General features: G+C 42.2%; 1 protein-coding gene across 1 annotated transcript in view; it reads left to right on the forward strand.

Annotated features, from left to right (window-relative positions):
- Window positions 1-14,075, forward strand: part of ylpm1 (YLP motif containing 1) — a 141,850-nt gene that overhangs the window by 98,777 nt on the left and 28,998 nt on the right. The window contains 4 exon segments of the mRNA XM_086002717.1: window positions 361-509; window positions 4,943-5,088; window positions 12,886-12,948; window positions 13,648-13,767. Of these exon segments, the coding sequence (XP_085858843.1) occupies window positions 361-509; window positions 4,943-5,088; window positions 12,886-12,948; window positions 13,648-13,767 (478 nt within the window).

Below are 14,075 nucleotides of genomic sequence, written 5' to 3' on the forward strand. Positions count from 1 at the left end.
GCAACATCAAGCTTCCCTTGTATTCTAACAACTCTAAACGATATAGTAATGACACAACATCTCACCACGTTGCTCATGTGGTGAGATGCTGTATCGTTAGTATATGTTCATCTTGACCGAATACAAATAATGAAACCTACACAATAGATGCGTTTTAAGTGTTACATCCATTGGCATCTGACAAAACAATCTCTGGACTTGGTGCATGTTTCTGTACCGAGGGAACTGTTCAGAGGGGAGATGCTTTTCGGTTGCCATGCTATGGAGGAGCCTGGTTCTCTCTTGTCCTTTGTAAGTAAACAAAATTCTTTCCCCAGTAAGTACAAAAGGCAAACCCTTTTTTGTATGCTTCATTTATAGAATGTCTCACGCCCCACCTGGCCGGTCAAGTGGATATCACAACTATCCGGACAATAAAGACTCTTTCAACCGAGGGGCTTTTGACAGACCACAGTTTGATCGCTTATCTGATCGACCACCATTTGATCACCCACCTAGTAGTTTTGGAGGTACTTAATTTTATATAGTGCATATAATTATGTATGTGCCAGTTATATTGCATATTCATGACATTGCCAATTTGGCCTTTGTAACATTGAAATGACTGTTGGCCGGTGGTTGAGATGATGGTTAGATTCAAGCTACATCAAACTGGTGCATAATATGTCCATTACTGGCAGTCCTGTGAGTATCAGATACTTTGGTGGTTTAGGTTTCCAGTTGCTGGTAAATTAGGCTGAGTAGCATGATTGGAAATTTAAGTATTGTGGATGGATTTAGTTATGTTGGGGACATCTGTGTGTGGGAATAAAATCTCAGAAGAGATTATGTTTATAAGAAATAGGAGCGGGAGTAGGCCATTCGGCCCCTCGAGCCTTATCCGCCACCCAACAAGATCATGGCTGATCTGATCTTGGCCTCAACGCCACTTTCCTGCCTGCTCCCCATAACTTTCGACACCCCTGTAACTCAAATATCTGTCTATCTCTACCTTCAATATATTCACTGACTCCGCCTCCACAGCTCTCTGGGGTAGAGAATTCCAAAGATTCACGACCCTCTGAGAGAAGAAATTACTCCTCATCTCCGTTTTAAATGGGCGACCCCTTATCCTGAAACTGTGCCCCCTAGTTCTAGATTCCCCCATGAGGGGAAACATCCTCCCTGCATCTACCCTGTCAAGCCCCCTCAGAACCTTATGTTTCAATAAGATCACCTCTCATTCTTCTAAACTCCAGTGAGTATAGGCTCAACCTTTCTTCATAAGACAGCCCCTTCATCTCAGGAATTAACCTAGTGAACCTTCTCTGAACTGCCTCCAATACAAGTATATCCCTCCTTAAATAAGGTGACCAAAACTGCATGCAGTACTCCAGGTGTGGTCTCACCAGCACCCTGTACAGTTGTAGCAAGACTTCCCTATTTTTATACTCCATCCCCCTTGCAATAAAGGCCAACATTCCATTTGCCTTCCTTATTACTTGCTGTACCTGCATGCTAACTTTTTGTGTTTCATGTACGAGGACCCCCAGATCCCTCTGTACCGCAGCATTATGTAGTCTCTCTCCATTAAATAATAATTTGCTTTTATATTTTTCCTACCAAAGTGGATAACCTCACATTTTCCCAGATTATACTCCATCTGCCAAATTTTTGCCCACCCACTTAACCTAACTATCCAAATTCGAATAATAAGCCCTTTTCACCACCAGGTATTTACCTAACTACTTTTTAAAAAAACATGCATCAGTGTAGCTTTTCTATGACTGTGTGTTGGGGTATTTATGATTTTTAGTCTTGGTTGCGGATTACCAGTTTTGTACTTTTCTCATAGTCCTCTGTTCAGTTGACATTAGAAAACTACATATATCCATGACTCTCTATTTTAGAGGCCTGGATCATTCTTTAAGCAGGTGAGCAAAAATCTAAAGAGAAAAATCAAGGCAGTGGAGCAGTGTAGCGATTTGGATAAAGATAAGCAGAGTGTGACAGGAATGGACTGAGAGTTTAACAGTAATAGTGCATCAGCAGGTGGAAGCAGGGAATGATGATAAAAAGTTAAAATTAAAGGCTCTTTATCTGAATGCATGAAGCATTTGTAACAAGATAGACAAATTAGTGGCACAAATAGAGTTAAATAGCTTTGATCTAATAGCTATTACAGAGATGTGGTTGCAAGGTGACCAAGGTTGGGAACTAAATATTCCAGAGTACTTGACATTTCGAAAAGACAGGCAGAATGGAGAAGAAATGGCGTGTTAGCCCTGATAATAAAGGATGACATAAGGACAGTAGTGAGAAAGGATCTTGGCTCGGAAGATCAGGAAGTAGAATCAGTATGGTTGGAAATGAGATATAACAAGGGGCAGAAAACACTGATGGGAGTAGTTTATAGGCCCCAATCAGTAGCTATACCATTGGACAGAGTATTAATCAACAGTGGCAGTGGCAAACATTTAAAGAAATATTTCAATATTCTCAATGATATACATTCCATTGAGAAATAAAAACTCCACGGGGAAAGTGATCCATCTGTGGCTAACTAAAGAAGTTAAGAATAGTAATAGATTAAAAAAAGAGGCTTATAAGGTTGGGAAGAATAGTAGTAAGCCTGAGGATTGGGGAGACCTTTAGAAACCGTCAAAGGATGACCCAAAAATCGATGATAAGGGAGAAAATAGAATATGAAAGTAAACTAGCAAGAAATATAACAACAGATTGTGAGAGCTTCTACAAGTATGTAAAAAGGAAAAGAGTAGCAAAAGTAAGTGTTGGTCCCTTCGAGGCTGAGACAGGTGTAATTATAATGGGAAATAAGCAAATGGCAGAGACTTTAAACAAATATTTTGTATCTGTCTTCACAGTAGAAGACACAAAAAGCACACCAAGAATAGCGGGGAACCAAGGAGCTAGTGAGGAACTTCAAGTAATTAATATCAGTAGAGAAAAAGTACTTGAGAAACTAATGGCACTAAAAGCCAACAAATCCCCATGACCTGATGGCCTACACCCTAGTGTTCTAAAAGAGGTGGCTGCAGAGATAGTGGATGCATTGGTTATGATCTTCCAAATTCCCTAGACTCTAGAACCGTCCCAGCGAATTGGACGGTAGCAAATGTAACCCTACTATTCAAGAAAGGAGGGAAGAGAGAATATAGGGAACTACAGGCCAGTTAGCCTGACATCAGTCGTCAGGAAAATGCTGGAATCCATTATTGAAGTGGGAACAGGGCACTTCGAAAATCATAATATTAGGCAGAGTCAACATGGTTTTATGAAAGGTACGTCGTGTTTGACAAATTTATTAGAGTTTTTTAAGGATGTAACTAACAGGGTAGATAAAGGGGAACCAGTGGATGTAGTATATTTGAATTTCCAAAAGGCATTCGATAAGGTGCCACATAAAAGGTCGCTACGCAAGATAAGGGCTCATGGGGTTGGGGGTAATATATTAGCATGGATAGAGGATTGGTTAACGGGCAGAAAACAGAGAGTAGGGATAAACGGGTCATTTTCCGGTTGGCAGGCTGTAACTAGTGGGGTGCTGCAAGGATCAGTGCTTGGGCCTCAGCTATTTACAATCTATGTTAATGACTTAGATGAAGGGACCGAGTGCAATGTATCCAAGTTTGCTGACGATACAAAGCTAGGTGGGAAAGTAAGCTGTGAGGAGGACACAAAGAACCTGCAAAGGGATATAGACAGGTTAAGTGAGTGGGCAATAAGGGGGCAGATGGAGTATAACATGGGGAAATGTGAGGTTATTCACTTTGGTAGGAGGAATAGAAAAACAGAATATTTTTTAAATGGTGAGAAACTATTAAATTCAGAGAGATTTAGGTGTCCTCGTACAGGAAACACAAAGTTAGCATGCGGGTACAGCAAGCAATTAGGAAGGCAACTGGCATGTGGGCCTTTATTTTAAGGGGGTTGGAGGAGAAGAGTGAGGAAGTCTTAGTACAATTGTACAGGGCTTTGGTGAGACCACACCTGGAGTACTGTGCACAGTTTTGGTCTCCTTATCCGAGGAAGGACATACATGCCTTAGAGGTGGTGTAACGCAGGTTCACTAGATGGATCCCTGGGATGAGAAGGTTGTCCTATGAGGAGAGACTGAGTAGATTGGTCCTATACTCTCTGGAATTTAGGAGAATGAGAGGTGATCTCATTGAAACATATAAGATTCTGACAGGGCAGATGCTGAGAGGTTGTTTCCCCTGGCTGGAGAGTCAGACCTAGGGGGTATAGTCTCAGGATAAGGGGTCGGCCATTTAAGACTGAGATGAGGAGGAATTTCTTCACTCAGAGGGTTGTGAATCTTTGTAATTCTCTACCCCAAAGAGCTGTGGATGCTGAGTTGTTGAGTAGATTCAAGGCTGAGATAGAGAGATAGATTTTTGGCCTCTCGGGGAATCAAGGGATATGGGGATCGGGCAGAAAAATGGAGCTGAGGCCAAAGATCAGCCACGATCTTATTGAATGGCGGAGCAGGCTCATGTGGCCTACTGCTGCTCCTAGTTCTTAAGATCTTATGTTTACTATTATTAACTTTTCTTCTACGCGAATGAGCCTGGTTCCATTTAACTGCCTTTGCAACTTAACATTCAAGTTCCTGGATCCTCACTATGGGTTTTCTCTGACCTTACCAATATATCAATGTCCATTTGCAAGACAGTAACCAGATTTGCACACATTCTAGATATGGTCTTACCATTCTGTAAACTAGTACATGTAAGTTTTGTTCATTTTGAGCACTTGAGTCGATAGCTGAACATTACTATTTTCTTTATATCATGTCCTGACTGTTGCAGTAAGAATTACTTTGCTTTTTGAAAAATTGCATTGTTTATTTTAACTGCACATGCATCTTTGTAACTTTTTATATTTGTTAATAATCAAATACCAGTAGAGGTCAAATCTCTTCACTTACCAAATATTTCAGGTGAAAGACGCGGATACTCTGAAGAGAGGATACCTGCCTCGGCCCCTCACCCATCACATCCTCCTCCACGTGTTGAAAAGAAACCAGAGAGTAAAAATGTTGATGATATTCTGAAAATGCCTGGCAGGCAAAGCCGTCCTGACCGGGTGAGTTATTTGTCTCTTGTCTTCTGCGCTCTATATCAGACTTTTCCCATTTGTTGGGAGTTTGATTTTAAAATTCAAGTGATTGCAAGTATCTTGTGTGGAGTTCATTCAGAGTTGTAATGTTTAAGAGATATTCTGGAGCTAGGTGTCAGCCTTGGCTCAGTGGTATCACTCTTGCTTCTGAGTCAAAAGGTCAGGATTGAAGCCTCACTCCAGAGCTTTAAGCGCATAATCTAGGCTGACTCTGAATACTGAAGCAATGCTATACTGTCGGAGGTGTCGCCTTTAGGTTAAGACATTAAACCGAAGCCCCGATTGCCCCCTCATGGGGCACTATTAGAGCAGGGGAGGTTTCCTGGTGTCCTTGCCAATGTTGCCTTTGAGCTACGTGGCCGCGCAGCAGTCTGTACCCCCTGCGCAGGTGGCACACCGGCTTTTAAATAGAAAAACCGTACATGCGCTTAAAGGGGCTGCGCAGTTCAAAAAAAAATTAAAGGGTACATTGGTCCTGGCTAGTATTTATTCCTCAACCAACATCACAAAAACGGAAGATATGGTCAGTAATCTGATTGATGTTTGTGGGACCTTGCTATGTGCAAATTGGCTGTCGTGTTTACATAAGAACATAAGAACATAAGACATAAGAAATAGGAGCAGGAGTAGGCCAATCAGCCCCTCAAGCCTGCTCCGCCATTCAATAAGATCATGGCTGATCTGATCCTAACCGCCAATCTACTATCACAGAACCATCTCCTGAATCTAACAGAATTAGACACACGAAATAGGAGCAGGATCAGGCTACACGGCCCCTGGGCCCGCTCCGCTACCCACAGGGCCATGTCCGATCCGAACCTAGACTCATGTCCAAATTCCTGCCCGCTCCCCGTAACCCTTAATTCCCTTTACTTCTAGGAAACTCTCTATTTCTGTTTTAAATTTATGTAATGATGTAGCTTCTACAGCTTTTTGGGGCAGCATATTCCATGGACCTACCACCCTCTGAGTGAAGTAGTTCCTCCTCATCTCAGTTTTGAAAGAGCAGCCCCTTATTCTAAGACTATTCCCCCTAGTTCTAGTTTCACCCATCATCGGGAACATCCTCCCCGCATCCACCCGATCCAACCCCTTCACAATCTTATATGTTTCAATAAGATCGCCTCTCATTCTTCTGAACTCCAATGAGTAGAGTCCCAATCTACTCAACCTCTCCTCATATGTCCATCCCCTCATCCCCGGGATTAACCGAGTGAACCTTCTTTGTACTGACTCGAGAGCAAGTATGTCCTTTCTTAAGTATGGACACCAAAACTGTACGCAGTATTCCAGGTGCGGTCTCACCAATACCTTGTACAACTGAAGCAATACCTCCCTATTTTTATATTCTATCCCCCTAGCAATGAAAGCCAACAATCCATTGGCTTTCTTAATCATTTGCTGCACCTGCATACTAACCTTTTGAGTTTCGTGCACCAGGACCCCCAGATCCCTTTGTACTTCAGTACTTTCCAGTTTCTTGCCATTAAGATAATAACTTGCTCTACGATTTTTCCTGCCAAAGTGCATAACCTCACACTTTCCAGTATTGTATTCCATCTGCCAAATCTCTGCCCACTTACTTAGCCTGTCTATGTCCCCTTGCAGGTTTTTTATGTCCTCCTCACTCACTACTTTCCCTCCCATCTTAGTATCATCTGCAAACTTTGATATATTACACTCGGTCCCCTCCTCCAAATCGTTAATATAGATTGTAAAGAGTTGGGGACCCAGCACTGACCCCTGCGGAACACCACTAGTTACTGATTGCCAGTCTGAGAATGAACCATTTATCCCAACTCTCTGCCTTCTGTTAGATAGCCAATCCTCTATCCATGCCAGAATATTACCCCCAGTCCTGTGATTTTTTTTATCTTAAGCAATCTTTTGTGTGGCACCTTGTAAAATGCCTTTTGGAAGTCTAAATACACTACGTCCACTGGTTCCCCTTTATCCACCCTATATGTTACTTCCTCAAAGAACTCCAGCAAATTTGTCACATGACTTCCCCTTCATAAAACCATGCTGACTTTGTCCTATTAAATTATGATTATCCAAATGTCCTGTTACTGTCTCCTTAATAATGGACTCCAAAATTTTACCTACCACAGATGTTAGGCTAAATGGTCTATAGTTTCCAGCCTTCTGTCTACTGCCCTTTTTAAATAAGGGTGTTACATTAGCAGTTTTCCAGTCTGCCAGGACCTTTGCTGAGTCCAGGGAGTTTTGGAAAATTATTACCAATGCATCCGCAATCCCTACCGCCACTTGCATTACAGCAGTGACCTATACTTCAAAAAGTAGTTAATTGGCTGTGAAACACTTTGGGCGTTTTAAGGTCACGAAAGGCACTATATAAATGCAAGTTTTTTCTTTGTTTTACTCAATTTAGGGGTCCAGGTGCAATTTTAGCCATGGTCACTCACAAAGATGGTGTACAGATGAGGGTGACCATTTGGCCTCATTCATCCTTCCATAGAAGCCTACATTTCCCCAATCATAGGGTCTAATTGCCTCTTGAATGATTCTAGAGTTTATTTTGCCTTCGGTATTCTTCCATGTATTCACCGTCACCATAATTACATAGGATATACGGCACAGAAACAGGCCATTCGACCCAACCAATCCATGCCAGCGATCAAGTTGTAGGGTCATTTGGAAGAAGCAGGCTCAATGGGCCAAATGGCAATTTCTCACTTAATACTTGGTATAATTACATGCTTCAGTTTGGGCTGAAACTTAGCACACATCCAGGATTTTGATTAGATCATGGAATTGACAACAGCAAAGTAGATCAACTGACCTGGTATGTAGGCTGCAAGATTTGATAGGTATTCTGGAGTGAAGTTTAACTCCTTCCTTGAATCCCCCCATTCAGGTTATTGGTCACAGCACTGAAATGGCCCTTACTAAGATCACGAACAGCCTTTTTCTGTGACTTAACAGTTCTTATCACAGGAACAGATGTAGGCGATTCAGCCCCTCGAGCCAGTTCTGCCATTTCAGTTAGATCATAGCTGATCTGTACCTCAACTCTCGTTATCAACCTTTGTTTCATATCCCTTGATACTCTTACCTAACAAAAATCTGTCGATCTGTCTTCATAATTTAAATTGTCTCAGCAACCACTTGGGGGAGCGAGTTCCAGATTTCCACTGCCCTTTGTGTGGAAAATGTGCTTTCTGATTTCACTCCTAAATGGCGTAGCTCTCATTTTAAGATTATGCCCTCTTGTTCTGGATTCCCCCACCAGAGGAAGTCGTTTCTCTGCATCTACCCTATCAAATCCCTTAATCATTTTAAATACCCTGATTCAATCACCCCACAACCTTTTAAATTCAAGGGAGTCACTTGTGCCTGCAGCTCACCAACCTTATTTAGGAACAGGAGTAGAGCATTTAGCCCCTCAAGCCTGTCCTGCCATTCATTGAGATCATGGCTGATCTGCAACCTAACTCCATATCCCTTAATACCTTTGGTTAACAAAAATCCATCAATTTCAGATTTAAAATTAACAATTGATCTTGCATCAATTGCTGTTTGTGGAAGAGAGTTCCAAATGTCTCCCATGTAGAAGTGTTTCCTAATTTCACTCCTGAAAGGTCTGGCTCTAATTTTTAGACTATTCCCCCTAGTCCCAGACTCGCCAACCAACGGAAATAGTTTCTCTGTATCTAAAGTCAGAGCTCCCTGAATGACGAAAGAGATAGAGAGTAAGATGAAGCAGAAAAAGAGCGTGTGTGACAGATCGAGAATACATCTGAGAATCAGGCTTAAATATAGAAAGTTCAGAGGAGAAGTGAAAAAGAAAATAAGTGGGGCAAAGAGAGGGTATGAGAATAGAATGACAGCTAACATAAAAGGTAATCCAAATGTCTTCTATAGGCATATAAATAGTAAACGGGTAGTAAGAGGAGGGGTGGGGCCGATTAGGGACCAAAAATGAGACCTACGCATGGAGACAGAGGGCATGGCTGAGGTACTAAATGACTACTTTGCATCTGTCTTCATCAAGGAAGATGATGCTGCCATAGACATGGTGAAGGAGGAAATAGAGGAGATACTGGATGGGATAAAAATTGATGAAGAGGAGGTACTAGAAAGGCTGGCTCTACTTAAAGTAGATAAGTCGCCAGGACCGGATGGAATACATCCTAGGACGCCGAGGGAAGCGCAGGAAGAAATCACGGCAGTACTGGCCATAATCTTCCAACCCTCCTTAGAAACGGGGGTGGTGCCAGAGGACTGGAGAATTGCAAATGTTACACCCTTGTTCAAAAAAGGATGTAAGGATAAACCCAGCAACTGTAGGCCAGTCAGTTTAACCTCGGTAGTGGGGAAGCTTTTAGAAACAATAATCAGGGACAAAGTTAACAGTCACTTAGACAAGTGTGGATTCATTACGGAAAGCCTGTGCGAATTTGTTAAAGGCAAATCGTGTTTAACCAACTTGATCAAGTTTTTTGATGAGATAACAGAGAGGGTTGATGGGGGCAATGCGGTTGATGTGTACATGGATTTCCAAAAGGCGTTCGACAAAGTGCCACATAATAGGCTTGCCAGAAAAGTTGAAGCCCATAGAATAAAAGGGACAGTGGCTGCATGGATACGAAATTGGCTAAGTGACAGGAAACAGAGTAGTTGTGAATGGTTGTTTTTCATACTGGAGGAAGGTTCTAGTACCACTGCTTTTCTTGATAAATATTAATGACTTGGATGTGGGTGTGCAGGGCACAATTTCAAAATTTGCAGATGACGCAAAACTTGGAAGTATAGTGAACAGTGAGGAGGATAGTGATAGACTTCAAGAGGACATAGACAGGCTGGCGGAATGGGCGGACACGTGGCAGATGAAATTTAATGCAGAAAAATGAGAAGTGATACATTTTGGTAGAAAGAATGAGGAGAGGAAATAAAAACTAAAGTGTACAATCCTAAAGGGGGTGCATGAACAGAGAGACCTAGGGGTATATGTGAAGGTGGCAGGGCAAGTTGAGAAAGCAGTTAAAAAAGCTTACGGGATCCTGGGCTTCATGAATAGAGGTATAGAGTACAAAAGCGTGGAAATTATGATGAACCTCTATAAAACACTGACTCAATCACGGCTTTCAAAAGGGAGTTGGATAAGTACCTGAAAGAAAAAAATTTGCAGGGCTACAGAGAAAGGGCGGGGGTATGGGACTAGCTGAAGTGCTCTTGCAGAGAGCCGACATGGGCTTGATGGGCCGAATGGGCTTCTTCTGTGCTGTAACCATTCTATTATTCTATGAAGGAAGTCTCATAAATTACCCATTTAAGCCCTGGTATCATTCTGGTGAATCTGTACTGTGCCCCTTCCAAGGCCAATATATCTTTCCTGAGGTTCGGTGCCCAAAACTGAACACTGTACTCTAAATGGGGTCTGACCAAGGACCCATACAAGGTGCATGGGAACACCACCACCTCCAAGTTCCCCTCTCCAGTCACACACCATCCTCTTCGAGGTATATCGCCGATCCTTCATCATCGCTGGTCAAAATCCTGGAACTCCCTACCTAACGGCACTGTGGGAGTACCTTAACCACATGGACTGCAACGGTTCAAGAAGGCGGCTCACCACCACCTTCTCAAGGGCAACTAGGGATGGGCAATAAATGCCGGCCTTGCCAGTGACACCCACATCCCATAAGCGAATAAAAAAAACTTAGACATCTGCAATAACAACAGAAAATGCTGGAAAAACTCAGCAGGTCAGGCAACATCCGTGGAGAGAAATTTGAGTTGACGTTTCGGGTCGAAACCCTGCTTCAAAACTGGAAAGAAAACTTGGATAAACAACTCTATTCCTTCATCCAAGTCATTGATATATAGTGAAAAGCTGAGGCCTCAGTCCTGATTCCTGAGAATCACATCCTACCAATCAGAGAACGAACCCATTATCCCATTATCTCTGTCTCCTACTGACCCATGCCACATCCTTCTCAACCTACCTGCAACCTTCCCTACAGCTGATCACACCATCCTCCTCCAACTTCTCTCCTCTGTTGTCCAGCTTTGGCACTGTCCTTGATTGGTTCCATTTTTACATATCCAATCATAACCAGAGCATATCTAGCAATGGCTTCTCTCCCCATTGAGCAATATCACTTCAGAGGTTCCCTAAGGATCCATCCGTTCACACCCCACCCTCACCTCATTTACAAGCTGCCCCTTTGCACTATCATCTGCAGGCATGGGGTCAGCTTCCATGTGTATGCTGATGACACCCTATTCTACCTCTCCACCACCTCTCTCGACCTTTGCTGTCAGAATGCTTGTCCGATATCATTTTGCCTAAGCTGTAATTTCCTCCAGCTAAACATTGAGAAGATTGAAGCCAACATACGACCCTGCCACAAACTCTGTGCCCTCGCCACCCACTTCATGCAACTGTGCATCTCCTTAACCAATCAGATTGAAAAATAATTAATGAGCAGCGCAGAGTCTGAACTAGGAAGTGCAAGTTAGAATAGTGAATTCTATGTCAAATCAGGCACAGAAAGTGAAATAGAGAGAGGGAAAGAAAGATTGGATTGAGAGATAAGAGACAAAAAGAAAAAGCAAAAAAAGTTAGTTTTTTAAATCAGTAATAATTAAAATCTGAAGAAATGAAACTTCACACTTTTTAAAGTAAATTTTCAGTGCCAGAGAGGTTGTTTGGCAGTAATTAGGACTTGCCACGCCATTCAAAGGGTACTTCGACTGGAAGGACTTGCATTAACTGCTTGTGGCAAGTTTAATCCGTACTTAGCGACAGCTGTACATGAAATTCAAGCCGTTTAATACATTTCAATTGGAAGCCAGACAGTGAGATGCCATTTTCACACAGCTTACGGAGGAGCAGTGCATTTTGGCCAGCAGCTTCTGGATTTTCATGTTTCGCTGCGCATGCGCACTCGCCGGAAGTTGCTGTCCAATTTACGCATAAGTAACGGTGAACGCTGTTAGCCCCACCATTATCGTCGCCGCAAAATCCATCCCAAAAATTTTAGTTGATGTTCAATAAATTTTAATTAGACTTCTATTAAGGGTGAATTCGGTTCATTGCACACGTTTGCTTGCCTTAAATGCAGTCACCCCACATTAAGCAATAACTGCTTGTACAGACCTTCAGCTGTTAACTCGTGCTTCATATTCAATGTATCTCTATTTCTGTATATAATAAGTATTCGATTATTTTTGGTTTTAAAACAGGATTATTTGCAATGCATCTCATGGTTGAATTCCATTGTATGCAATAGATTAGGACAGGTAGAAAATTTGTCCGACTTGGGTACAATGGTAATGACTTTATCGGTACAGGAAACTTTTTCTTATCTGGCACGGATGGGACCGACGTGGTGCCGGTTCATCAAAAATTCCAGATAACCGAACGCTATAGTAAAAGATATGGAGCTGAGAGCTCCATATAAAGCAACAAACCCCGTTGCTTAGCAACAGCTTCAGAACAATGGCCACAAGTTGCAAGCGCCTCTGTAGCTTAGCAACAGCTGCAGCAACACCCTTGCTCAGCAACAAATGGAGGAAGGCAAGTAATAAAAGTTACCTGAACCTACTCCTGAATTTTGCCGGTTAACCGAGATTTCCGGTTATTTAGGTGCCGGTAAATCGAAAGTTTCCTGTAAGAACCAGTTGAGCTTTGGTACAAATTTGCTTATTTTTGATTAGCATATAGTATGTGGATCTGATGGTTTGTTTTTTGCAGTAACTTACAGCATTGCTTTCTTTGTCCATGATTTCTTACAGATTGTAGTTATTATGCGAGGACTCCCCGGCAGTGGGAAGACGCATGTTGCTAAACTCATTCGTGTGAGTATAATCTTTTGACGGATCATTTTCAGTATTACAAATTATTTGGAAAAACTGCACAAAAGTTGGAATTTTGTCCAGTATGAAAGCATTGGGCCAGAGCTCCCTTGATGGCTCAGGTACTTAGGAGAGTGAATAACTCTGTGCCATACAGACCAGAAAGGGCCTAATTAGCTGATGTCGGGTGGGAATGTACAATTTACCATAGCGCTTCTGGTTGGGGAAAGAAATGTTGGGCAACGTATCTGCTCCTGTTTCCTTTCCAGCAGCTCCTGCATGGAGGATGTGCGCATGTGTCCTCTTTTTGCCAAGCCTAAAGGCGCTCTAAGTGGAAGTTGTTGTTTAGGCATGCATAAAGTATGGGCTCCTGACTGAGGTTTACTAGAGGGCAACCAGCAGCCTTGAAACTACTCCATACTGCCTGAGTGATAGATGTGAGGAAGTACTGGCAAGAAGTTTGTCAAAAAGTGATGCATTATCAGAGAATGCAATGTTGCTGATAACTATCTAAAATAATTTCAAATTGGCAAATAAGAGCTTTTATTTTGTTGACTTTTGTTAACATTTTGTCGTCCAAAGACCAAGGATTAAATTGAGCTTGTGCTTAATGATACAAAGCTTATAAATTGGAACCTCTTAACAGAGACTATTCCTTATCTCGTGAACTGAAGTATTTGCTTCTCTGTGCTTATATTTAAGGATAAGGAGGTAGAGTACGGAGGAGCCGCACCACGGGTCCTCAGCTTGGATGATTACTTCATGACTGAGGTAGAAAAAGTGGTGAAGGACCCAGACAGTGGCAAACGAATCAAAAAGAAGGTAAGTGCTGAGAAAACTGGTTATATCGGTAGTTAGTTTAGATCAGAAAGAAATGACCATATAGAGATTGATGTCTATGACACCAAGATGTCTCTCTGGGGCTTGAGATTCAAATCTCTTTTATAAGAAAAAAATGGGTTAAAAATCAGGTGGCCACTATGGTACCCAAGTGACACCGGTTGTTCAGTGGATGTGGATCCATCACACAAAACTGACAATTTATAGATGGATTAGATTGAGGAAGATGAACTGGACTTTTACTCAAGGACTTTGACAACAGTAGCTTGTAAAATTTCATTTGAGACATA

The sequence above is a fragment of the Somniosus microcephalus genome, chromosome 12 (genome assembly GCF_052327205.1).
Source record: "Somniosus microcephalus isolate GS21.2 chromosome 12, FLI_Smic_1.0, whole genome shotgun sequence".
In the NCBI taxonomy this organism is placed as follows: domain Eukaryota; kingdom Metazoa; phylum Chordata; class Chondrichthyes; order Squaliformes; family Somniosidae; genus Somniosus; species Somniosus microcephalus.